The sequence below is a fragment of the Laetiporus sulphureus genome, assembly GCF_001632365.1.
Source record: "Laetiporus sulphureus 93-53 unplaced genomic scaffold LAESUscaffold_9, whole genome shotgun sequence".
In the NCBI taxonomy this organism is placed as follows: domain Eukaryota; kingdom Fungi; phylum Basidiomycota; class Agaricomycetes; order Polyporales; family Laetiporaceae; genus Laetiporus; species Laetiporus sulphureus.
The window spans coordinates 32,883-56,620 of record NW_024468518.1 but is presented as its reverse complement, the minus strand read 5'-3'; the positions used below and the strand labels follow the sequence as shown (position 1 = coordinate 56,620).

At 51.0% G+C, this 23,738-nt stretch overlaps 8 protein-coding genes across 8 annotated transcripts; 4 read left to right on the top strand and 4 right to left on the bottom strand.

Moving 5' to 3' along the window:
- Nucleotides 1–1,559: 1,559 nt before the first annotated feature.
- On the top strand, nt 1,560–2,208 carry LAESUDRAFT_803377 (uncharacterized protein; the record flags this gene model as incomplete). The annotated part of the gene is made up of 4 exons (XM_040914020.1): nt 1,560–1,625; nt 1,717–1,763; nt 1,806–1,826; nt 1,908–2,208. The coding sequence occupies 4 exons, from the start codon at nt 1,560–1,562 to the stop codon at nt 2,101–2,103; spliced, it is 330 nt and encodes a 109-aa protein (XP_040766598.1). The 3' UTR covers nt 2,104–2,208.
- A 501-nt stretch (nt 2,209–2,709) lies between these two features.
- Nucleotides 2,710–5,313, bottom strand: LAESUDRAFT_617409 (uncharacterized protein; the record flags this gene model as incomplete). Its single annotated transcript, XM_040903231.1, has 4 exons — nt 2,710–3,446; nt 3,504–4,119; nt 4,276–4,502; nt 4,578–5,313. Coding segments are annotated over 4 exons (2,316 nt in total), but the record flags the coding sequence as incomplete, so codon positions are not given.
- Nucleotides 5,293–6,353, bottom strand: LAESUDRAFT_618097 (uncharacterized protein; the record flags this gene model as incomplete). Its single annotated transcript, XM_040903239.1, has 2 exons — nt 5,293–5,631; nt 6,144–6,353. Coding segments are annotated over 2 exons (549 nt in total), but the record flags the coding sequence as incomplete, so codon positions are not given.
- A 2,644-nt stretch (nt 6,354–8,997) lies between these two features.
- LAESUDRAFT_803366 (uncharacterized protein) lies at nt 8,998–10,617 on the top strand (the record flags this gene model as incomplete). The annotated part of the gene is made up of 8 exons (XM_040914019.1): nt 8,998–9,067; nt 9,135–9,549; nt 9,590–9,786; nt 9,871–9,915; nt 9,959–10,058; nt 10,121–10,124; nt 10,205–10,461; nt 10,518–10,617. The coding sequence occupies 8 exons, from the start codon at nt 8,998–9,000 to the stop codon at nt 10,615–10,617; spliced, it is 1,188 nt and encodes a 395-aa protein (XP_040766595.1).
- Nucleotides 10,618–13,165: 2,548 nt separating this feature from the next.
- On the top strand, nt 13,166–13,998 carry LAESUDRAFT_803362 (uncharacterized protein). The gene has a single exon (XM_040914018.1). It carries the CDS (start codon nt 13,608–13,610, stop codon nt 13,962–13,964), a length of 357 nt encoding a protein of 118 aa, XP_040766594.1. The 5' UTR covers nt 13,166–13,607; the 3' UTR covers nt 13,965–13,998.
- Nucleotides 13,999–14,068: 70 nt separating this feature from the next.
- LAESUDRAFT_803350 (S-adenosyl-L-methionine-dependent methyltransferase) lies at nt 14,069–16,922 on the bottom strand (the record flags this gene model as incomplete). The annotated part of the gene is made up of 10 exons (XM_040914017.1): nt 14,069–14,311; nt 14,370–14,739; nt 14,798–14,895; nt 14,947–15,197; nt 15,263–15,470; nt 15,558–15,669; nt 15,691–15,830; nt 15,889–15,988; nt 16,040–16,089; nt 16,685–16,922. 10 exons carry the CDS (start codon nt 16,920–16,922, stop codon nt 14,166–14,168), a joined length of 1,713 nt encoding a protein of 570 aa, XP_040766593.1. The 3' UTR covers nt 14,069–14,165.
- Nucleotides 16,923–17,412: 490 nt separating this feature from the next.
- On the top strand, nt 17,413–19,573 carry LAESUDRAFT_803340 (cytochrome P450; the record flags this gene model as incomplete). Its single annotated transcript, XM_040914016.1, has 12 exons — nt 17,413–17,578; nt 17,657–17,737; nt 17,795–17,835; nt 17,862–18,022; nt 18,063–18,154; nt 18,214–18,362; nt 18,410–18,557; nt 18,610–18,751; nt 18,968–19,111; nt 19,163–19,250; nt 19,309–19,418; nt 19,474–19,573. 12 exons carry the CDS (start codon nt 17,413–17,415, stop codon nt 19,565–19,567), a joined length of 1,416 nt encoding a protein of 471 aa, XP_040766592.1. The 3' UTR covers nt 19,568–19,573.
- A 1,906-nt stretch (nt 19,574–21,479) lies between these two features.
- Nucleotides 21,480–23,113, bottom strand: LAESUDRAFT_757034 (uncharacterized protein; the record flags this gene model as incomplete). The annotated part of the gene is made up of 6 exons (XM_040912248.1): nt 21,480–21,811; nt 21,862–22,005; nt 22,066–22,258; nt 22,309–22,522; nt 22,575–22,716; nt 22,846–23,113. The coding sequence occupies 6 exons, from the start codon at nt 23,111–23,113 to the stop codon at nt 21,480–21,482; spliced, it is 1,293 nt and encodes a 430-aa protein (XP_040766591.1).
- Nucleotides 23,114–23,738: the final 625 nt, after the last annotated feature.

Sequence of the window (23,738 nt, the reverse complement as noted above, 5' to 3'; positions counted from 1 at the left end):
TGCTATCTCATCATCCTTCTCTCATGCTATCTCGTCATCCTGTTCTCATGCTCTCATCTCATCTTCCTATCGTGCTCTCGTCTATGCTCTCGACTATCGCGGTTTCAGCTTATATTTATATGCAAAACGGTCTATTCCTCATTCCTCATATTTATCCGCTCTGAGGTCCCTGGGCCCGGGAATGCAGAGCGTGCAATATGCAAACAAACGCAGACGTTCCAGCTTCGGACGAAGCCCTGGACGCAGGGAACGCGAAGCGGATCGCGGAACGTCAACCATTCGACTTTGGAAACCCAGCGCGGGGAATTCAGAGGTGGATGGACATCGATAAACATTCACTCCGGAGGACCCTACACAGGGGAATCTGGGCACCCAAATGTTTCAATGTCCTGCTGTGGTGATCCCGGACGCGGGGGATCCAGGCGGGGCAGGGATCATCCCAGCTCTGGCAGCACCTAGATGGGTTGTCCAGGGCGGGTTCTCCGGGGTACCCTGAACAGACGGGGGATCCGGAGGGGAGGGTTGCGGTGTGTGGATGTGGAGGGTAACGTCAAGAGGGTGTAAGGGCAACTGGCGGAACGAAAGGGTTCCGGGGAATCAGTTTCTTTTTTTTCTGTTTCTTTTTCTCTGTTTCTCTCTCTCTTCTCGGTGACCTTACTTATTGTCTCCCCCCACAGCTCCTCAAGCTCAAGGTCCAGCGTAGTTTAGTTGTAGTGTAGTTGTAGCGTAGTGCAGTCATAAAGATACACACCGCTAGTGTAGATTTCATGTAGCCTTACCGTAGACGTACCATAGCCGTAGCATAGCGTACCGTACTCCGTCTCTCATCTCATACATACGGTAGCCGCTCTCGTAGTATACCCATCGCATAGAATACCCGCTAGATACGATACCTATTAGACACGATAGCCGTTACGTAGTACCATACCTCGCATACGTACTCGCTACTGTACCGTACCGTATGCGCATTGCGCCCGCATCTCGCATTTGTACCGTAGCGTAGCGTACCCCATAGTTTACCATCGCGTAGTGTAGAAAATAGAATACAAACGTTGTTAGAGAAGATCTGCGTGAATTTGTGTGAGTTGCGAAGTGGCCGTGTCGTCAAAACCGCGCGACCGGACAGTGCTTGATGACTTCGAAATTTGAGTTCTTGCGGTGAAAATGTGTGAACAAGCAGGCGAACGTCCATTGCAAGGGCAATAAATATATTCAACCCGGCATTGTATAATGATGAAATGATCCTGCGCTACATTCGTACCATGTCACAGCTCATAACCGTCCGCAGGGTCCTCCTTACTCCCACACCCGTGAGCTGCATCTCGCCCGCTATGAGCAGGGGGCTTATCCTTTCTGCCTTGATAATGGGAAGTATTCCGGACATGTTCTCTTGAAACTGGCGATGCGACGGTTGAGCATGATTGCGACACGCGCACATGTCTTCTGCGGGCTCTTAACTGACGCGAATTCGATAGATCTCGACGGTGTTCCATATAAAGGACTAGTGCATCAGTTCATATTTTGACTGCAGTCATGCCGCTGTCGAGCTAGGCAAGAAAATGTTCCCCCTGTTCGCTCTGGCATTGAATCTTCCAGAGGACTACTTCGATGATAAGGTGAAATCAGTCAGTTCAGCAGCATAGATGATGCACGATGTCTACTTTCCAGACGAAGAACTCTGCCGCCATCATGCATGTCCTACATTATCCACCCTAGACAGTTCTGGTGGACGACCGCGTCATCGGTATCGGCGCACACACCGAGTAAGCCAGCACCTGTCTTGACTTATTGTTTTAATTTCTTAGTGTTACGTCTGCAGTTTTGAGGTCAGCTTATCTGGCGATAGGAGGTGGCTGATTCTTGCCGCTCACGATGTGCAATGCAGTGCTTCACCATCTGATGGCAAGAACCCGGCATCCAGGCCTTGCAAGTTCTGAACAAGCAGAAGCAGTGGATAGAGGCACCGCCCATTTCCGGCACACTGGTCATCAAGTATTTTCCGAACTCTCCCTTGGCGCCCCTCTGCTCACATCGAATTACATCAGCCTCGGTGACCAATTTGCTCGGTGGACGAGTGGGTCATCGGAAGAAGTTCTGCGTTGAACAGAACCAGCTGACACTTGTGCAGACGATGTCTTCAAATCGACCGTGCATCGTGCGATAAACCGCAGTGGCGTCTGTCGCTACTCAATCCCGCTCTTCTTTCGCACAGATTATATAATGTCAAGCTCGAGGTACAGTGTCCGACAAGCTGAACTTGCAGATTATTGAGTCAGGTTCTTGTAGCCGATTCCGAGCTGTGTCTCCGAAGATCGGCCGCCCAAGTACGAAGTGGTCACCGCCGGGGACTACGTCAAGTGAGCGCGGCCGGTAGCACTGCGCTTTTCGTTAGCCAGTGCTCACCTTGGTATACCATTCAATGATGCGAGGGAAGAGAGGCAAGGGAATGATGAAGGCTACGTGGCCGATTATTGGGTCATCGAACGCGTTACCACGATATTATCATTCATGACTAAGATGTAAGCATTATCTTCCATGCTGGTGGAAGAAATCATCTAATACGCCACTAGGCAACTCTGAGGAGTCATTGGTGAGGCTTTCCTCCATCTCTGTTTCCTCATCATCAGCAAATGAATCTGCCAAGTGCATCATCTGTGCGTTAACTTAAATCAGATTTTTTCAAGTACCCACAGCAGTGAAGAAAAAGCGTACACGATCCAGTGGTAGCACATGTATGCAAGATCTCTTGATGCCTTGAACCTCCATAGGGGTCTTTGCAAAGTGAGATATAATGTTGCTTGGCCTGACGACATTTATATCTGAAGAATATGCATTGTAATAGAGCTTGCCACCGACCCCAGGAAAATTGGAGTATGGATCACTGAGACGATCTAGCTCAGTGAGCTCTTGCAGGCTCTCAATACTTACAAATGATTCTTCGACAAGCTTTCCATGTACATCGCGATGTTGATGCAAGAAGATATTGATGATCCTTCCTGCTTGAGTATGCGCAGTATGAGGTGAGGAAAAGATGATGTTGCTATCCTTTGGTGCCACATTATGAGGACGATATGTGATACCTCCGATCATGATTTTCGGACAGTTTGTGCCCTTGTTGGACAGCTGTTGACAACCAGGAGTCCTTCTAACGTCCCTGGCATCAACGTACATGTCATGTCCTATCTCGGCGTTGAGCAGCTGGAGCAAAGCCATAAATTGATTTTTCTCCAAAGAAGTGACCTTGCTATTCTTCCCGGGTATGCCTTGCGGTTGTGCATCTAGTGTTGTTGACTCTCGCAGCCGTGTTCCTCGTCTATCCTCGTTGTAAATGCCATCATAACAAGTCATGAACTCGTCCATTATACCGCGGATTTTATCATGCCGTAGCAAAGCACGGAGGTTCGCCGCTCGGCACGTGTGTGTCATATAAGTCAATTCAAGCTCGCCTATATGGGGACTGGGTCATCATTGATACAGACACAGTATTTCAGGACGTAACATACCAAATTTTCCATTAGTATTTGTCTGCATGAGGAGGTAGTTCATTCTCTCGGTGGAGAATGTACGCGTGGAGTGAGCAGGACCAAATATTCGGAGGGATTCACCGACATGCAAAGCCAAGTGATGGTTAGGTTTGATGACCGCTTCCTTGTAGAGCTCCCGCAAAGTTTGCAGGTATCGCAACAAAGACCTCTCGTAGATCTGAATATGCTGATGAGAAATCTCGAGCATGCTGCTTATCGTGACAGCAGTGAGGAGGTCCATGAAGTTCTGCAGCATTTTCTGCTTTCTACCTTGCTCTTTTCCCCATAGACGCACAAGCGTTATAGGAAGGTTAATAGAGCAGGCTGCCAGCCATTGATCTGCATGCAGCTTGCCCCTTGTTTCAGTGCCAAAATTGCATGGTGCGGGACTGACCCAGGATGGAAGTTCTGTCTGCTCCATGTCTGCGTGAACTTGTGCGAGTGTGTTTCGACCCAATACAACAGTGGAAGCATTCCTGGTTTTTCCTTCTTCGTGCTGTTCATGTGACAGACGTGGAGGCTGATTAGATCGTGAGTAATTCTTGATAAAGAAGCAGAAAAGAGTACTAACATCGACGGCAGTCGCATGAGTGTTCTGCTAATAAATACAGTATCAATTCATTGCATATAGCAAATGAAGCTACGATGCACCCACTGGCTTATTCTGCTGTCCATTGGCTAATTGTAACTGCTAAATGCGCCAGAACTCCAATATAAGTGTTCGTACGACCAGCAATAGCTCATATCTTACCCATGTGATAAGCCTCTCAGCGAGAACAGCTTTCACGCCAGTGGATTCGAGATGTCGGGATTCGCACATAGCTATCAACGCCGGCTTACAATGGGTGGCCAGTGTCTTTGCTTGACTGCCTCGCGCCAATGATGCCTCCGCCTTTCTCACACGTTCCTCCATCATGGGTAAGGTGGATGTTGAATTATTAGACTTGGAAGTCACATCCATGGCAGAGGATGTGTCTACTTCAAAGCCCTCTTGTATGCGCTGCGTCCGACTTGTACATCAGAACGAAAGATACCGACCAAGTAATGTGATACTCACCCAATGAACCAAGGAAGCTAGCAGCTGTTTTTTGGTTCTTGCACAGCGAAGGTCATGCTCAAAACAAAGATGCCATAGCACTGCCTTCGTACATTTTGCCAGTTGTGACATTGAGCCTCCATACAAGAGATGCTTACCCTCTTGCATGTCAGTGTCGGACGGTCGTGGTGGAACATTGCGAGCATGAACATACATCCCATCCCCATCTTCCACTTCAATGTTCATGCCCCAGATCTCTTTGCAATGAGTTCTGATGAGACCCAGGTATTGATTATGCATTGTGTCCACGACGGTGAATGCTATGGGATCCCAATAAGGAAGTTTAAGCAACTGGGACCATCTTACACCATGCGCTTTGAATATGCTTGCACGAGCCTCATAGGAATTTGCTTTTCTCCATTCTTCTGCATGCTTACGGTGCTCCATAGGATCGCGTTTCGGCCACGTGTTACTGTCAAAATTTTCGATATCTTCAAGTCTGAGCTTGCAGAAGCTGCAGAAGAATGAGGCACTGTAGGAGCCATGACCAGAAACCTGCCGTGCTGCTGGTAGATCACACACTAAAGGTATGACTGCACAGTGAACCAATCGTCCCTTAGGATATGATGCGGTGCGACTGAAGAAAACTCCTGGGTCCCAGAATGCCAAAAGGTCATCAATGAGGGGCTCTAGAAAATGGTTCACTTGATTGAGTGACGGTTTAGAGGGACCGGGAATGATGCCAACTAGATATGTATTTTCTGGCAAGTATCGCAGGTGGGGAGGGAGGTTCAGGCAAACCATGTAGATTCCTGTAACAGATACATTCTGCTTTGCCACCTTTGTGTAAAAAGGATTAAAGCCGTCGATAGATAGACTGAACAAGTACCGCGATTCATGGGAGGGGCCATGCGCAAATGAGGAGATGCCATCAGGGCCCTTGAAGTTCTGGAAGAGCGGAGCGTCCCATATGTCTCGTTGCTTCTCCTTTGGCACTGTTTCGGCATGCCGATTTGCGCTGCTCATAATGTCCTCCATGCCAGGGCGAGACAAAAGCCGAGCCATCCAATGCTTCATGTCCTGGTACAGGAATACTTTCAATGGATATGCAAATTGTTTGCCCCGGATCGTGCGGATCCGCCACAATTTTTCTCTGCATGGTTCGCTCTCGGGCAGTTCTCGGTGTAAGCAGAATTCGGGGCAAGCGTGACGCACATATAGTGCGAAGCACTTTGGACAACATGCGTACGCACGTGTGTGGGGATCAAGATTGAAGTGGCGGTAAATGGTTCGAATATCCTTTGGTAACTCATTCAGCAGTGAGTCGTCTTCAGTGCTACCGAATCCGCCCCGAGCAAATGTTGTTGATAGGCGGATGATTGTCCGAAGCCCCGATAGCAGAATCTTGCTTCCCCTGAGAGGCAGGCGTTGCAACAGATTCATGGTCAATGCGACCATATGATATGCCAATACCACTGGTTTCAGGCGATGGTCGAACATCGTGAAGTATTCATCTATATGGTCATGATTAAACTTATGCAATGCGGCAGCCCCATTTCTATGTATCACTCACTTGTGTCCACATAATGCTCCGCTTGCGGCGCACTGTGATCAGCTGTAGGGGGTGTCTGTTTGCACCAATCACGCAATCGGCGATCTTGCAATAGGTTTATTTCACTGCGTATTCGGCTCTCCAGCACATCGCGTTGCTGCTGATACCTAGGATCATCCAGGAATGGTAGTTCCTGCACGTCTCCAAGCATGGAACAAAGCCATTTCTCATGTTGGAGGAATAGGCGCACACTTTTACTGGTGGTATCCAATGCATAGTTATCGTAAGGTGGGCGAGAGGTGCCATCACTTGAACTCCCAACGGCCGTCGTAGCCTTGATGAGAATGAACTTTAGAGGCTCGTCCAGCTTGAGTAAAGACAAGTAATGGTCCACGTATGAGATGAGGTGCAGAAGGTCTGCCCATGCTCGTCCTTCCTCGATAATCTTTTGATCCTCGTGTTGTGTGGATGAGCCCGCACTGGAATTATCTGGAGTCGTGGGTGCTGCCGCTGAAGACGGAAAGGTTTCTGATGTTATGAGGGCTGGCTTGACTGTGCGCCCATGGCGATCCGTTTCATGGTGTGTCACAGCCGGGAGACTCGGTGAGTCCTGCGCACTTGCAGGGTTAACTGCTTGTCCATATTCATCCAATCCCTCAGATTCCAGAGATTCCAGCATCAGTTTATGCTGCAGTTTGCGTTGATCTGTTCTACGGCTTTTGGCATTTCTCCTGTCTGTTGTCGATGCTGAGAGTTACGTCAGGTCGAATGCTAAGAACTGGAGACACATCGTACCAAGCTTCTGCTCAGAGATTGCCAAAGGTTGAAATGTCATTGGGCCTGGCCCTGCTGCAATTCCGATAGACAATCTTTCTGTTAGAGACAAGACCTCGAGTTCAAACAAGATTACTTAGCTTACCATTTCTAGATCCTCCTAAGACTCGGAACCTGCAATGAAGTGTTGACAGATCTCGTACTCCGAGGCTGAACAGATTAGCGTCATTTTCGAGAGGTGATGACTTGTAGTAGAGAGCAGGTTGCAATCTCCGGAGGCTGGGGATAAGATGTCGTTGAGATAAGATGTGCATGACATCTGCAGCGGACGTTTGCTGATTGATAACTGCGCCAGTAAGCTTGCAGCATTTTGCGTATATGTATGAGATACTTACCAATCTGAACTGCTTTGAGATTAGTACCCTGTATGAATATGGTCACGGCCTTGCCCTGTCTCATGGTGGATTCTGAGCCCGTTCTTTGAGCGATCCTTTGAGTGGGAGCTACAGAGTTGCCGCGTCTGCAGTTATCTGAATCGGTGAAGCATAGCAACAGCAGCAGCGAATACATCATGCATGTGTCAAGTCCGCACATGAACACCACCATGAGCATTGACGCATTGAGTGAGCCGAGGAAGACCAAAATGACTATGGTGACAGTATAGGCCCCAAATGATGTTGAAAGACGCCTTGATCGCAGCGCGGCACGTTCGCACTGGAGAACGAGAACTATAAATTCATCATAATGAGCCAGACACTGTCAGAAGCAGAAGCAAATCTACTCGACGTACAACTTGATAACTCAAGGATTGCGGCAAAATCAACAAAACAAATGATGGCTGCAATGGGAAGCTCTATTCCCACTGCTGGACATAGGAGACATGCCACGAAAAGCATAAATGAGAACAGAAAGTAGAATGAGGCAAATACCACCGTCCGATATGTTACTTGTGCTCTTTCTGCTCGCTTAAGTTCCTGCCATCGTCGAAAGCGTCGTTTAATCTTATGTAAATGATAGTTCATGTCCAGATATAGAAATTCTGTAGGCGCATATGAAATCAATACGCTGATACCCTTATAATATAAGATGGGTGGACATTACGCTGAAGCAGCCTTCTGAGGTGTGCAAACTCACCACTCAACCCTGACAGAAACTGACAATGCTCAGAGCGCGGGGGGAAGACTGTGACAAAATGAGACTATCTATGACGAACCTCAGCGGTCACCACGTACCTGCGTCTTGTGGGAATTGCTATTAACTAGCACTGAAGCAGCTCTTGCACCGTATTCTATCGATCAAGATGAGCACACGCTGGCGTTGTAATTTTTCAGAGCATGCGCGTACCTATCAGAGAAGAATATCTGGATTCTGCGAAGAGGAGAGTCTATCTGCTCACGAATGTGGGCGTAACCACGCCGATTGGTCCACCGACCCCGGTGCACGTGATGTGATGCATCCCGAGTCACGAAGAATTCTTAGTTGGCATGGCGGCGCCGGTTCCAAATAACAGACAACATAAATTCCAGGTGCAACACTACTGTCCATCCCGTGAAGATGGTCGTTGAATTCTTTCCTGGTCTCGTGGACTCGGAATGCGACGGTCGCATAGCATAGTCCACAACGTGCATCGTGATCGATTGATCCGCCATCCATTATAAGTGGCCGCCCGGCCCACAGAAGCAACGACATGTTTCCCGAAAAGGGGCTGATAGATTACGTAAGCCCTGCGAGTGCTTCGCATCAGATCTTCTAGAATGAGTTCTAGAATGAGTACCCCCCGCCATGGCGCACGTCAGAAGCGCACGTGGTCGCGTGCAGGCATGTGCGATTGCACGCAAGGTGCAAATTCTGTGGACTGCGGACCATGGTGGTGCCCTATCCAAATGAACGAAGGCCCGAATATGTCCCTGACGACTTCTCCCTCTTATATCTTCCTGTCTTTGGGAGAGATCTGCCTGCTCTTGCCCCATACGGTCCTCTACCCACATTCTGCTACCTGATCTCCCGCCAGCGTCAGCTCTCCCATTGTATATACGATTAAAGGCGAGTGCTATCGAGAAATAAATCAATCATGATGAGAACTGACATGGGATGGTCATATGGATAGCGTCATGCCTGGTGTTCCTAGACATCTTGCGAGGGTCGCGCAGCGACGCCTCAAGCTCCCGCACACTCTCATACGTAACAAGCCATCCACTCACGCAGCCACCGTCCAGTCGTCTATCGCCTCAACAAGACCGCACGATAGTCCCTTCTTGTGTCAAAGCCCATGCCGCCCGGGAGTCACGGCTCCACGCCTCGCAATTACCCACGCACACTGACACACTGACCTCTCCCACTCTGCACTCAGGACCGGAGCCGCCGTATGCGAGACCGAATCCTGCATCCTACAAAATTTACCGCTACTCGAAGCCCATATCGCTGACGTATGGCCCCACTCTTCTTGGATTCGATATCACGTACGAGACATGGGGAGAGTTGTCGCCTGCGAAGGACAACGTCATCCTGCTCCATACTGGCTTGTCGGCGTCCTCTCATGCCGTATTGACGGATTTGAACTCTTCTGAAGGCTGGTGGGAGAAGTTCATCATATGCACAAATGTCCTCGGAGGATGCTATGGCTCAACCGGTCCCTCGTCAGTTGATCCTTCTACGGGGAAGCCGTATGCCACACAATTTCCCTGTGATCTCGATCTTCGATAGGGTTCGCGCACAGTTCTGCTTGCTCATTCATCTTGAGATTGACAAACTCTACGTGAGCATGGGATCATCAGTGGGTGCTATGCAAAGTTTGGCAGCAGGATGGCTGTATCCTGAGCATATGGGAAAGGTCGTTAGCATCAGCGAGACCGCGAGAAGCAGCCCAAGCGCGATCGCTATGCGATTTGCCCAGCATAGTGGTACGTCCTATGAGGGTGGAGTGATTTATAGCTTCGCTCACTCGGGTATCAGTGTTAATGGCAGATCCCAACTGGAACTGGAAGAATGGGTTCTGTTACCACCACATACGGGCATGAAGCTGGCTCGACGTACGTGTTCATCTGACATGTAGTGCTGACATGAAATCATCAGAGATTGCAGCTGTCACATATCGCTCAAGTGCTGAACGGGATCAGAGATTCAGCTGTAAATTGAAGCCGCTTCCTGAGTTAGCAATAACGCCGGATGAATCGTCATTGCCCCGCTCACCAGCACTTTGCCCTGATTTCTTGATTGACCTTTCTTGACTACCAGGTTCGTGATATATCGTCCTTCCTCTGATCAAACGTACAGCATGACTTACGGGGATGCCTTCCTGGTGAGTCCTTCTACCTGTAGTATGACATAAATTCTTTGATTTACATTTCCAAGGCCATGGACGTCTTCGATCTCACGCGCTCTACATTTCCCGAGATCCATCTCACTCCTCCGGTGCCGTGCAGCCCTCCTCCTCGCCTCCCGCATTCGATGTCCTCCCACCCGCCCTCGCCTTCACATTCTTACTACCATTGGTCGTTATTTCACTCGAAGTCACATCCGCCACCATCAAACCCGCCAAGACATTTGCCTGACCTTGCGGAGGGTCTTCACTCTCTGTTGAACAAGCCGACACTGATTTTGAGCATCCAGAGCGATATTCTTTTTCCGGCAGAGCAGCAGCGGAGGTTGCGGATGCACTGAGGATGACCGATAATCGGATGGTTAGTTATTATGAGCTCGGTGGTGTGTGGGACCATGATATCTTCCTGTGAGTAGCCTTTTGCGCCCTCTACTCACGGAGGTACTGACCTCTTGACAGGCTTGATGTTCGGGACTTTCTATGTTGACGCCAGAGTGCTCTGCCTTGTATTGACCCGATTACCCATGTCTTCATCGTACCCTGTTGTCAAAGGCCAATCTCTGAGATTCCTTGTGCCATTTCATGACATGGAATGATATTGTCACGTCGCATGTCTTCGTCCTGCGTATACATCAGTTCATGCACAGACATTACCGCACGCGCTTCTTCTCCTTCATGCTCCTCATCATCATGTAATCATTTATATCGTAGGTCGATCATCCACATTGTCTACATGCTGTTGTCCTTTTTACTGATACGTGATCTCCGTCCACGTCCGCGATAATGCATGTCCACTACGCCGGATACTACACTGGGGGTGCGAAGAGCATGTTCAGGAGCGCATCAGAGGAGATCTTGACCCAGAGTATGCGGTGATCAAGGGACCTGCATCGACACGGACCGTAGACTTTGATATAGGGCTGCAAACGTTCCTTGCAATTGATCGGCTTGCACGTCATTCAATATACCATTTGATGGGATTCAAGAAATGCACTTCGGGCAGGGCCCGAGGATTGTCTCCAACCAACGTAGATCCGGCCACCCATGGATGAATCACCTTGTGAGTAACGTCAGGAATGCTGTAGAGTCGCAGTGTGTAACTGTTTGTACAGGCAAGGGCGTTGAACCGTACTCATTATGGCCCATTCGCTCTGCACACCATTCCGGAAGGGCACATCCCATCCTCGACGGACCGTGAGGAGTGCGTGGTATGGTGTCCACATAGAGTCCGCATAGCTCAATATTCCTACCTAGGCGTGCAGCCACCGCACCAGTGACCGTTGCATTATGGTCTTGGATACGAGAGGCTTGTCTTGGAACATGAAGCAGGACGCGTCGGTGGAAGACATGGATTCACTTCGGAGCGCCTTGCACTCGATGTGCGAAGATTACCTGAGTCTCACGAGATAGCACTACTAGATGATCAGCCGACGGACATTACTAAACAATACGCAGATCGTACATACTTCGAGACCACCAACCGCCGTCTGTCTACAAAGCTATTGTGCCCCCTTGTTCGCATCTGGCGCTTTGCATCGTTTTAGAACCGATAATCGCATTTCAAGGACAGATGTTGACTCGAGAAGCGCCGGCGGCACACCTTGCGACAGACGCCCTGCTCCGCTTCATAATCATTCTTCCTCCTGTGTGATCGCCTTTCTCCCTTCTTCTTGCCACTGCTTTGCTCATGGGAATGCTCCAGCTATTCATTATATTCGCATCATATGGTCTATACGCCCACATTAGTATCACTGCCTCGGAGCATTTCTCCCTTCTCAGGTGGCACGTACTATCGGAGGAATGCCGCTCAAGACAGCTCATAGAGGTTTGGCTCCGGCTTCTAGAGGCGTGGATGGTGTGTTCGAGGGACCCGCACCATACGATGCCTAGCCATGAAATTTTATGGAGTCAGGTCGTAGGATGGGGCTGGTCCGACGACATCGCAGAGCAGGACACATTACTATGGGTGGCTTTGTAGAGAGCAGAAGCTGCGTGGCTCGAAGGCGCAAGAGTGAATGGGATGCGGAGTGGCGAAGACGAGCGAGCAGCTGGCATCCTCGCCGTCCGTGATGGCTTCCATCCGGATGGCCCAGTCATAGTGGAAAGATCCGGCACGACGTTGAGCAATGTGCTAGTGGATTTGGGCAATGCCGGCGCTCGTCCCCTTTTGGTCACAGACATATTAAATCTCCAGACGCTTGTGGAGCATGCAGATGTCCTTGCGGCTGCGCTCGTGCGTCCCGTCCCATATACCTGGACCTTTGGAGTCTCCCCCTTTCCTATTACCATTTGCTCAGCTCTTCGAGCTATGCGCCCGGGTTACAACGCATGCGATTTGGCAATCTGTCTTCATGCAAGGATCAATTTTGTATGCCCACGTATTTTGCAGACCACTGTCGAGGGTGCTGGCGTGCTATCTGGAGCTGTCTAGGAGGGTACCCGGCATGACCGAAGACCTCTGGACTGCCCAGGCGTTCGCTATCCTCCGCAGATTGATGCCTGGCGACGAGGAGCTGGCTCAGCATGCCGTCTCAGAGATCTGAATTCGTGAACCCCCGCGGATGGACCGTCCCTCCTGTGATCTGGGCGAAGGGCGGTCTTAAGGTGATCAAGCCCTTCTTGATGTTCGCCCTTCAGCCGAAGAACGACTTCTGCGTTGGTCCTATATGGATGTCCCCCCACTCGATCTCGACCGCTATGACTCAGAGATTGCCACCTGCACCGATTGTTTCTCCCGACAGTCGACGCGAAGTCCCACTACCTCTACCTCGGGATTGGATGTTCAGCCCTCTTGATCACCTCTTGCGTTCGGGTGAGTCCGAGGTCCTCAAATCTATGCCATCGTGGTGGGATGCATCGGAAACAGAGGTTGTCAGGGTCACATTGCTCCTAGCGAGAATAGGCCGTGAGGTGCTGCACCTGAATTCGCTGACCAACTTCGTCATGAACTGCGAGGAAACTATATTTGCGTGCATGGCCAACAGCAAAACGATTCAACGGAGGAAGTCTTCCGTGATAGGCTCGTTGAGCAGGCCATGGAAGGTTTAGTCGCCCCATTTGTGGCCGCTGCTTCGACGGCATCGCTCTCACTGCCCCCAGCTTCGGACACGTTCGCGCAGCCAACTTTAGAGTCGATAGCAGCTCGCTTCCTCGGGCTGTCGACGCCATTCTATCAGTTCTACACTGATTTCGTGAGCTTGTACGATGCTATATCCTTCTTGCACCCTCTGTTTGCTCGCCTGCTCCTGCGCCAGTGTCAATGCGGTATCCTCCAGACTTTCGCAAGCACCTGTGGGCCGATTACAACCACATAGTAAAGACCATCCGTACGCCTCCTGAGGCAGTCATCACGGCGAATTTGGGTGAATACCTTTGGCCGGTTGAGATTATTAACGTGCTCTTATGAATGGTTCATTGGACGGATTCGTCCGTCTGAAAGCAATCCATCATATCGCATGCAATATTTGGCCTGATCTTCAAGAGGGAGAAGATGAAAAAGCGGAAAGGCTGCTCCTGGTGGTCGTTGACCACACTGGATTGGAGGTGGTCCGCGAAGTAGTGCGCTATTGGCAAGTGAAGGAAGGCACAATTCTCCTCCCTCCTGCTTGCTATTCGCAGGAGGGCGACTGGCATATATCAAGATTGGCTTTCGTACAGCAGCATGGGGGTGACGCTTTGCGAGAGCGATTGGAAGGCTTATTGCAGAAGAGTTCAAGCTACCTAGAAGCATTTCAATGTAACATATATTCATGTAGCTGATCTGTGTATCGATAGGTCCTGTATAACTCTCGAGAAAATCGTTTTCACCGATAGTAATACTATAAACCTATGTCGCTCACTATATCATGACCAAGCCTCCAAACATTTACACAAAAAAGCACCTGCTCTATTTTATAGTAAAATATGAGTACTACAACATTTGCATCGTCCGTCTCTTTGCATTTGTGATGCTGCAATAAATTACCGCACTTTGTAAATCTGCACAACAGCGTCACCTATAGCTTGCTCATCTGCTGGAGCTTTGACGACGTAGTGGATTTCAACGTCCAACTCTCTCGAGTTACCTTCACTCTTCCGGCACTTGAAGGTTCCATGCACGGTCGTCCCTATGGAGCGCCCAAAGTCAGAATAGTATACTCTCCCGAAATCTACAAGCAAACAGACCTTCGTGCACGGTGATTGGATCCCTCAGCAGGAAGATCGTCTGCTTCCAATGTGTCGGCATGGACTGCGGGCTCGTGCTGAAGTTTGTGACCTTCGGCCTGACCTTGCCCCGGAGACCCTCGCCGGAGCTCATCCTCCGCGATGGATGAGGTCTTCCTCCGAGGGGCCAGACCTCCGCCAGGACCGGATCGCCCTCACATACGACATATGCCTCGGTATCCGGTGGGACGGGCTGCCCGTCCTCGGCAAAGAAGACATCAAAGTACACTAGGAGAGCATGTACCTTCGTGCACCGGTCGGCAATAGAGACTAGCTTGAAAGGTACGGAGAAGTCGAGCTGTTTCGGGTTGATGTTCGGGAGGTAGAGATCCTGCGGCAAGACAGTGAGATCAGACTCACTTTCACTGACAGCATCTAGCCCGACTGACTTTTATCATGCAAGGTTCGCTGAGCATAGTTTCAGGTCCGACAACGTCGACTGTTGCATCCTCATAGACGTCATTCCCCATTGCCGATAGATCGAAACCTGTGCGAGCATTATGAGCTGACCCGGCTCGCCGGTGGTAATCTTACATACCATAGATGTCACTCCAGAAGCCAACGCGTTCCTTGAAGACCTCACTAGCCTCGCAAAGACCAAGCGTCATCCTACATTGGCTAGGGGCCATAACACCCTGCTCTGGGTCCAAGAACCTGTCTCTCGCACGTAGCACCGAATCTAACATGAATTCATAGAGTAATGCGTATCCCATCCACTCAGAGATGATCACATCGACATGCTCGACGTCATCAGGCAATTTAATGTCTTCAATCTTGTCGCGGATAACCCTGAAGATGTGAAGAGCAAAGATATGATGAGCGTCCCACGATAGCGTGCAGATAGTGACACTGACGTGATGACATCGTCCAGCTTGTTGTCCTTGACAATCTGTCGTGCCTTGTCCGCAATGTCACTTGCATCAACAGCAAACACGCGTCTTGCGCCTGCTCGTGCAGCAAAGAGGGATAAGATGCCAGTTCCACAGCCGACATCGAGAACAATCGCGTCGCGGAAAAGCTCGGTGCTGGACATAATGAACTTTGCGTACGTCGCTGTGCACACTTTGTCCTGAATCATGATGGAGTGTATGCGTATGAGAAGGATCAGAACGTGAACAAGATGTGAGATAGACCAGGACGACCTCGTACCATTCTCGCCGTAGCTTTGGAAGTAGTGGGAGTCATCGTCACGCAGGGGCCTTCCAAGATGAGTGGTTGAAGATGATGCAACAGGGTCTGTTAGGACTTCGCCAAATGCAGACTGGCTCAGTCACTCGCCGACGAAGGTGCGATACTCTGCCAAGTCCTGCTTCGCCTGCTGCACTTTCTTCTCGAGAATATGGATACGACGTATAGCGGTTGCCAGGTCGGTGGGTGGGGATTGCTCATCCTCGTAATCCGACCATGCCGCAGACTGTGTCTCTGCAATAGTATTCCATCGTCATCGATTGCAGGTCATTGCAGACCTTCGAGAACTCACGCAGCAATGGGTCATCCTCCAACACAGGAGGGAGGTACTCATCTGATGAGAAGAACGATTCGTCTCCTTTCAATGCGAGGACCTCAGACGGCGCGGGTTTCTGAGTGAAAGTCAGTGGTCCGTTATCAATCGCGAGCATCTGGGGACACACCTCCTTTCTTATCCAGTTGACCAAACGGATTCGCTGATACGGATCAAGAGCTAGAAGGGATAGATGAGCACTGATCTTGATATAGAGCGCATTCTCACTGAACATAGATGAATACACGACCGACCGAACAAGCCCCCGGACTGGAAATTCTCGTTCGTGGTCAGAACAGTCCCGGCCATGAGTTACGGGTGCTGTAGACCGCAGCCGTAACCGCGTATGTGTCCTTTAGGCAAAAAGCACTAAGCCTAACGTATCGGTGGTGCCAATGAAAAAAGAGACATATACTGAGCATATCCATCATTCGGCAATCAAATTGCAATGTCCGTCGCACAAAGAGAACACCCTCCTCATGTGGAGATGTGGCAGCATGCAGAACGTCGTGTCAATCCAGTTAATATTGGGTGCTCACATCACGGTCCCACCATCGTGAGCATCTGGACAACGTCCGAGCTGAGGCATGCTTGTCTGCGAGACAATTTTTGACAAGTCCATTCATCTCCGTTGCGTACGAGTTCTACAACGGGCACGATATAGTCATGAGGTAACATCACGGGCCAAAAAGTTGGTGGGAAGCAGTACGGGCAAAACGGAAGCAGGAAGAACCTGTCTACGCAGGATACACACGAACGCGGGAATTAGACCCACCCAGCCGAGAGCAAATCGCATTCAAATCCACTCCGTGAACGAGCTTGTCGTGGTTCACAGCTTCTGGAACGGACGTAAATGTCTTCTCGTTGTCAAAAAGTGACTTGCACGGTCGATTATCCATGGAATCAGAGACCCGGTCTTCCCAGGTCTCTTCCTCTTCATCCTCAGAAGATTGTGTGCGGTCCGATTCAGATCCCGATAGATGCAACTGATCCGCAGGTAAATGTAGAGACATCGCTGGAGTCGCCAGACGCAGAAATAGCGAAGAACATGGTGGTCGATGGGAGAGATGGTATGCGAGCTTTGCGACTCTAGGCCTTCCGCTGAAATCGTGAATCTCGGTCACGTGGTGATGACGCGGTGCTACGTGGATAGCACGCATTCCAGACGCGTTCTAGATCTGCGCCTGTAGGCGGGCGCTTATACCAGAGGCGGGCGCTTACGGTGCCATTTCTCAAGCGCGCAGCTCTAGTTGTGGACGACTCCGTGAAGGACTTTTTTGACTTGGTCAGGACGCCGGCGACATGTTGTCACGCAGGTCTTTTGTGCAGTTTCCGTCTAATGAATTCTATGTCTACGATATGCTTGTCTAGACAGAGCAAGGTCAACCTGGATGCCCGAGATAGCCCGAGATCAATGAAACTCCCTTATTGTTATTGTTCTCGGAATCACATATTTAAGAGTGGGAGCTGAAGGCTGCTTTCGCTCTAAGCTCTCCTCTGACGATGGAGTACAAGCTGTCTACGTTGTCTGTCAGCATTCTTCGTGCCGTTCTGACAACACTCTCCATCTTCTTCATCTACCTAGCCTTTGTCGAGCCATGGTTCAATCCGCTTAGAAACCTGCCTGGCCCGCCTAGCAAGAGGGCTATTCAAGGACCAACTAGGTCTTGTTACGGAGTAAGCTTGAAACGGGTGCATTGTACCGTGCTTTCTCTTCTAGACATTGACGAGTTGAGTGTGTCTACAGCGTCCATCTCACCTCAAGTCCAGGAGGCATTCGTGAAACAGTACGGACGAAATGTGATGATTCGAGGCATCTTGCCTGTGCGTTCACTCTCTGCATGAGAACCCATCCTACCCTCATCGTGCTTCAATTTGCAGTGAGATCAACGCCTTTTCACTCTTGACCCCGTTACCCTCTCGCACGTTATGAAAACTCGCACGTGTATGAGAAACCATGGCACTCCCGCTGGCTTATTATCGGCCTCACTGGATGCGGTATGCTTGCAGTAGAAGGTCAGGTGCATAAGCGACAACGTCGAGTGGCCATCCCGGCGTTCTCTGTGCAGAACATGCGTGCCTTGGTCCTGCTTGTATTCGTGAAGGGGAATGAGTTGAAGGAACGATGGAGCACTCATCGCACAGTCATAGAGCCACGATACAAGTGAGAAGGCGATGAACGGTGCAAAGCTTGATGTGTGTCACTGGGTGAGCCGGGCTACCTTTGATGTCATAGGATCAGCGGGTAGGTTGCGGATGTCTATGACTTTTACCTGCTCACATTCAAAATTAAATCTAATGCAGGCTTCGACTACCAATTCAACGCCATTCAGGACGAGACAAACGAGCTCTTCAGTGCGTACGAAGAGATGTTCGAGATCGGCGTTTCGCAACAAGAGGGTTCTCTCCGCAGTCTAGTGGCCCTTCACTTCCCAATCATCAATACTCTTTTTGTATATGCATCATTTCACTGCGTCTCTCATCTGACCTGCTGGTTCAGCCGGATAAAGCCGCGTTGACTGTGCGGAGATGTCAGGAAGTGATCCGTCACGTCGCTGGTCAGCTTGTACAAGAGAAAAAGCATAAAACAGCGGAGGCTGAACGGAGCGGAAGCATTTATCAGGGCAAGGACCTGCTCACGCTGCTCTGTATGCCTTGGGTTCTCTTCTTTCCCTTCTTCTCACTCATACATTCTTACAGTCAACTCGAACGGTGCAGCAGATCTTCCTCCGGAACAACGCATATCCGACGAAGATATTCTCCACAACATCAACACCTTCATGTTCACCAGCTCCAACACAAGCTCACTCGCGATCACCTGGATGCTCCATCTCCTTGCCAAGTACCCCGCCATCCAGACCCGCCTTCGCCGCGAGCTCCTTACCATCGCTCCACTCATGCCGCTCTCCACGCTCACGCCGGACGAAGTCGCCTCGCTATAGGACGCCGTCGCGGAGATGCCGTACCTCGAGAACGTCATGCGTGAGACACTGCGCCTTATCCCGCCCGTGCACTCGTCGATCCGCGTAGCGACGCGGGATGATGTGCTGCCGACGAGTGTGCCTGTGCGCACGCGGATGCCAGATGGGAGCGTGCAGGAGGTGATGAGCATTAGAGTGCCGAAGGGGGCGCTCATACATGTACCCATGGAGGGATTCAATCTAGATAGGGAGGTGTGGGAAACTGACGGTTGGGCGTTTAAGTATGTGGACCGCTCGATCTTCCAGTTCGCCAGTACTGACTTTCGGACAAGCCCGGACCGTTGGGATAATCTTCCCGAAGCCATGAAGTCACAGCCTGGTTTGTATAACAACACCCTCACGTTCTCGGCTGGGCCAAGAGTAAGTGCTGTTTTCATGATATTATCGCCTAGTGAACAAGTCACTGACTTGACGTTAGTCGTGCATAGGAATGCACTTTTCCGTTATCGAGATGAAGACATTCCTCTTCATCCTCCTTACAAGCTTCACGTTCGCTGAGAGCGACGAGCAAGTCGGCAAGGCCAACGTGTATGTAATCTTCTCCTAGACTTACACGACCACCGGCTCAAATCTGTAAACGCAGTGTGCTGACAAGGCTGTATGTGGTGGGCAAGCATTTGGAGGGTAGCAAATGTCCTCTTCTCATGACGCCGTATATCCGGGAATCTGCACATTGAGGCCAGCCTTCGGTGTGATCATCATTATTTTGTTTCTTGCCGATCCGGGTTTTGATCATAAGTTAACACTTCACCTTCCGGGTAGTTTGTATTCGTACCAATGCATACAGCTTACAGCGTGTTCTGTCTACAAGTATATCCAATAGCATTGCTATTCAAGTAAAAGACCAACCATCGAAAGAGAAATGCCGACGTCAGTGAACGTAAGCAGCCTTGAGCCTCTCCTCCCACCCTCTTAATTTTCGAGACGATATTTCAAGCTGTGGCACTGCCAAAGACTCGAGGCAAGATCTAGAGAATTTAGGTGCCGATGCCTGCTAGTGCGCCTCAAACCGGGAAGATGGCGGAGAAGAGTAAACATGAAGCATCAACTGCTGCTTTTGAAGCCAGTGTCGAGCAGCGCATCAGCGTTCTTAAATGCTGCGGCGACTCCATTTCCTATACCTGGGAGTCTTCTCCAGATGGAGTTCGCACTGGTTTTTCTCACATTCGGCCATAAGTTCTTGCCACAACATCAATGGTCAGGGAAAGGGGACGATACATCATACGCTGACTGCGCATCGCAGTGTTCGATTGGAACACCAGACATAATGGTGCACTCATCGGCACCATCGGCACCATCAGTGCGCTCCTGCATGGGCGGATACGTTCACCGCACGATCCCTGAAGTCGGCGAAGGCACCATGGCTCGCCGTGGAATCTTGAGCTGCTCGCTCGGCTTCGTCCTTCTCACGCTCGTCCCACTGTCTCGGATCATATCACGGTAGCGGTGAGGCTCCTGCAAGGCACCGTGGTCTGCATGGCGTTCACATCAACGACCGTCGTCAAGTCGTCAATTCTTTCATGTTATACGCCTCCCTCCAATACACCGGCAAGCCCATCGAGGAGCACCCGGAGCTGGGCAAGGGCAAAACCTTAGGCCACTTTCGCTCATTAGGTCAATAGGGCCAAGCCATCGGTCCATTGCTGGGTAGGTTTTTGAGATTGCAGCAATAGGCATTGACAATTTTGACAGTGGATGATCCGGCAGCCCGCGCTTCCTACTGGATTTTTGACCCTTCGGCCCGTCGGCAACACATGCCATCATTGCCGTGCTTATGTTTGTCCTAAGTATCGTTGAGCATGGGTAAGATCGCCCGACGGCAGACGGTGGACGTGATCATGAGAAAAATGAGAGATTGTTCAATGTCCGAGCAGTAGGGCATTGGATAAGCTAGTAATAACATACGACGATCTACTGTCACTGTCCTGTAGGCCAGGCAGATGAGTACGCTCGGAAAGGATGAAAAAATACAGTCTAACAGCAGTTGTTACTACTAACGGGTATGCATGTACTCCCCCCTGCCTGCCTGCCCCGATGCATTAAAGATAGTGCCATTGTGAATGCACACGGCAACGCCAAATGAATTCTGTACCCGAGCCTTCCCAGTCCTATGAATACGTTGAGACCCAGCAACCCAGCAACTCACGACGGATGAGGCATGCACATTACGACGAGTGGAGGACGAGTTCGCGGCCCCTCCGCGAGGCGGAAGTATCTCCTTACGTACAAAACAGAAACCTGAGGTGATTAGATTTAGATTTCACATATTATTCACGATTTTCTTGAATTTTCGGGAACGAACAGGAGTGCAAATTGCGTTCGTGTCGCCACTGCACAGATTGCATCGCCAATGATGAAGTGGCATGATGCACAACGCAAATCGCGACTCACCGTGATGATGCATGGCGCGTGTATCTGTGAAGGACTTTAACTGCGGTTGACTTCCATCCAAAGGAGCCCATCAGTAAGTGATCGCACTGTCCATATACAGCAGTATTAGTACATTTCAATGATCAGAAACAGAGCACGACAGCGCGAGGCGTCATCAACAGCAGAGACAGTTTACAACAGCTGAACAAAGTAACAGGATCATGGCTCGGTGTGGTAGCTCGGAATGATGGAGGCCAGGTGCTCCATGTACCACAATTTGGTGGGCACCCCAAACTCACCTTTCTCGTCTCTTTGCTGCTTCCCACCAGCGTGTTCATCCGTCCAGGATCCAGCGCTGAGGTCTTGACGAGCGAGCTGCACCCATGTCCCGGCAAGGCCCATGCCGATGATGAGCTTCTCCGCCACCGCCGGCTCGAACAGCACTGTGATCTCGTCCTTGAACGGGTCGTGTGGCGTCGCACCGCTCTCGACGTCCATCTTGGTCCCGCTCTGGTTCTTCCTTGCTGCCTTGCCAGGAGCGGTAGATGCGGCTTGTACAGGAATGAGTGATAGGATGCGCCGTGTGGAGCCTCTGCTACACCCGTTATAGGCGTGAGCAGGAAGATGGTCGGACCGAGGAAGGCCATAATTAGGTTCGGCTCGTTAGTGGTTTTTTCATCCCAGGTGCTCCCCGGCTGCGCCCAGGGGTCGTGAGGCTCTGAGCTCGCGTTTCCAGCACCCCATCCTCCCGTGTCCCAGCCGCTGTCAGCGAAGGCGTTGCCTCAGGCCAAGACACCCGTTCCACCCACGTCGGCATCGGCTGCCTCGCGTTCTTGCTGCACGGCCTTTCCGAGGCTCTCGACGACTTCGGGAGTGATGACTTCTGTGTCTACCTCGCCGATGGCCTCCTCAAATGCAAGATCTTCCTCCTTCTCCTTGACTTTGCATCTCTTGGCCTCGGGCTCGCCTTTATCCTCTTGGTCCTCAGTGACATCTGCCTGTGTATTGTCCCCGAAGTCAATGTTGATACACGCGATCTCCGCCATACTTCCAAATAGTTTTCGCAGCCTACGCCGAGGCTATCGGGCAAGGCTTTGCCGATAATGAACGTGGCCGGAAGCTCCTTGCGAGCCAGGTGTATCACTTGCAGAGCACGTCGGAGGCCTTTTTCCTGTTCAGATTCCGGGAAAACACGGTTTCGAAGCAGGAACTCGAGGAAAAAGCCGATGAGGATGGGTTTCTCGCGTACGCGCTGCTCAGACCTGCTCGCCAGTGATAAGTGTTGAAAGGCTGGTTATGCATATAGTCACGTACCATATAAGGCCTTCGTCGCGGAAATGAGATGACAAGAATATCTTGATGTTCTTCTCCGCGTCGTTCAAGAAGTTGTCCATACGCAGATCTTTCGCCTCGAGGAAATTGTCTCGCAGCTCATGTGCACGCTCCTTCTCTTCATCTGTTATGATGGTAGTTTGCCCAGATGAAGATCAACCAGAGAGACCAGACAGCGTTTTCGGTGTCTTGAGCATACCAGCGTAGTGTTGATTCTACGTAGAGAATCTCCTCTTCTTCTTCGGCACCATACCTTCTTCTCCTTCCCCTTCTTCATGGGTGACTTGGATTTTCCCGCTTGCACACCGATGGTCGCCTGACGTGTCCGACTCTGCGAGTGCATTTCTCGGACCCTGCTCCCCATCCATGTCCACATCCTGCGTCTCATCCGACTCCTCCACATACATCTTGCTTTTCGGCTTCCGCCCGGGCCGCTTCACTTGCGCTGACGCACTGGGAGCCCGGTATCGACGAAGACGCGAGCGAGGGCAAGCCGGACAGCGGGATGGAGGAAATCGCATGACGCGCGAAGAGCAAAGGAAAGGCGGCGGGCAAGGGCAAGGGCAAGGCGAAGGCCACTGCTACAGAGGCCGAGCATATGGGTGTGGACCAACGTGAGCACGAGGAGACCGAGAACGTCAGTCTCAGCATCAGCGCACGTGGATGCACCCCCGCTGCTCGCAAGAAGTCCAGGGCCTCCGTCGCACCCGTCTCTCAAGCCAACGCCGGAGCTCCTGCTCCCAAAAGCAGGGGCCGCCCGCTGAAGCCCAAACCAGTGCAGCTTGTGGAGATGACGGACGCAGATGCGGATGTATCCGGAAATTCACAGTGCGCTTCCGCTTGCGCAGGTTCGTGCACGGGAGCTGGTTGCGGACACCGTGGCCATTGAGTCGGATGCACGAGGTGAACTTGTCGTCTTGGTGAGTCGAGTCAGCACGGAAGCGGGCTCGCTTTATGTCAGTCTGCGGCAGGAGCCCGTGAGGACGTCATGAAGAAACATGAGGAAAGATTAGAGTACACACCGTATGCTTGCCCTCATAGCACCGGCCAATCGGGTGGGCCCTGGTCCCTGTCTCCCTCGGTGAGTTTACCGCAGCATCTCCACAGCGTCTCGTATGTCGTCCAAGGATCGATCGCGAGCCTGCC

What these genes read in the sequence shown, in the direction of transcription:
- LAESUDRAFT_803362 (XM_040914018.1), top strand. Translation starts at nt 13,608, where the DNA reads ATGAATGGTTCATTGGACGGATTCGTCCGTCTGAAAGCAATCCATCAT.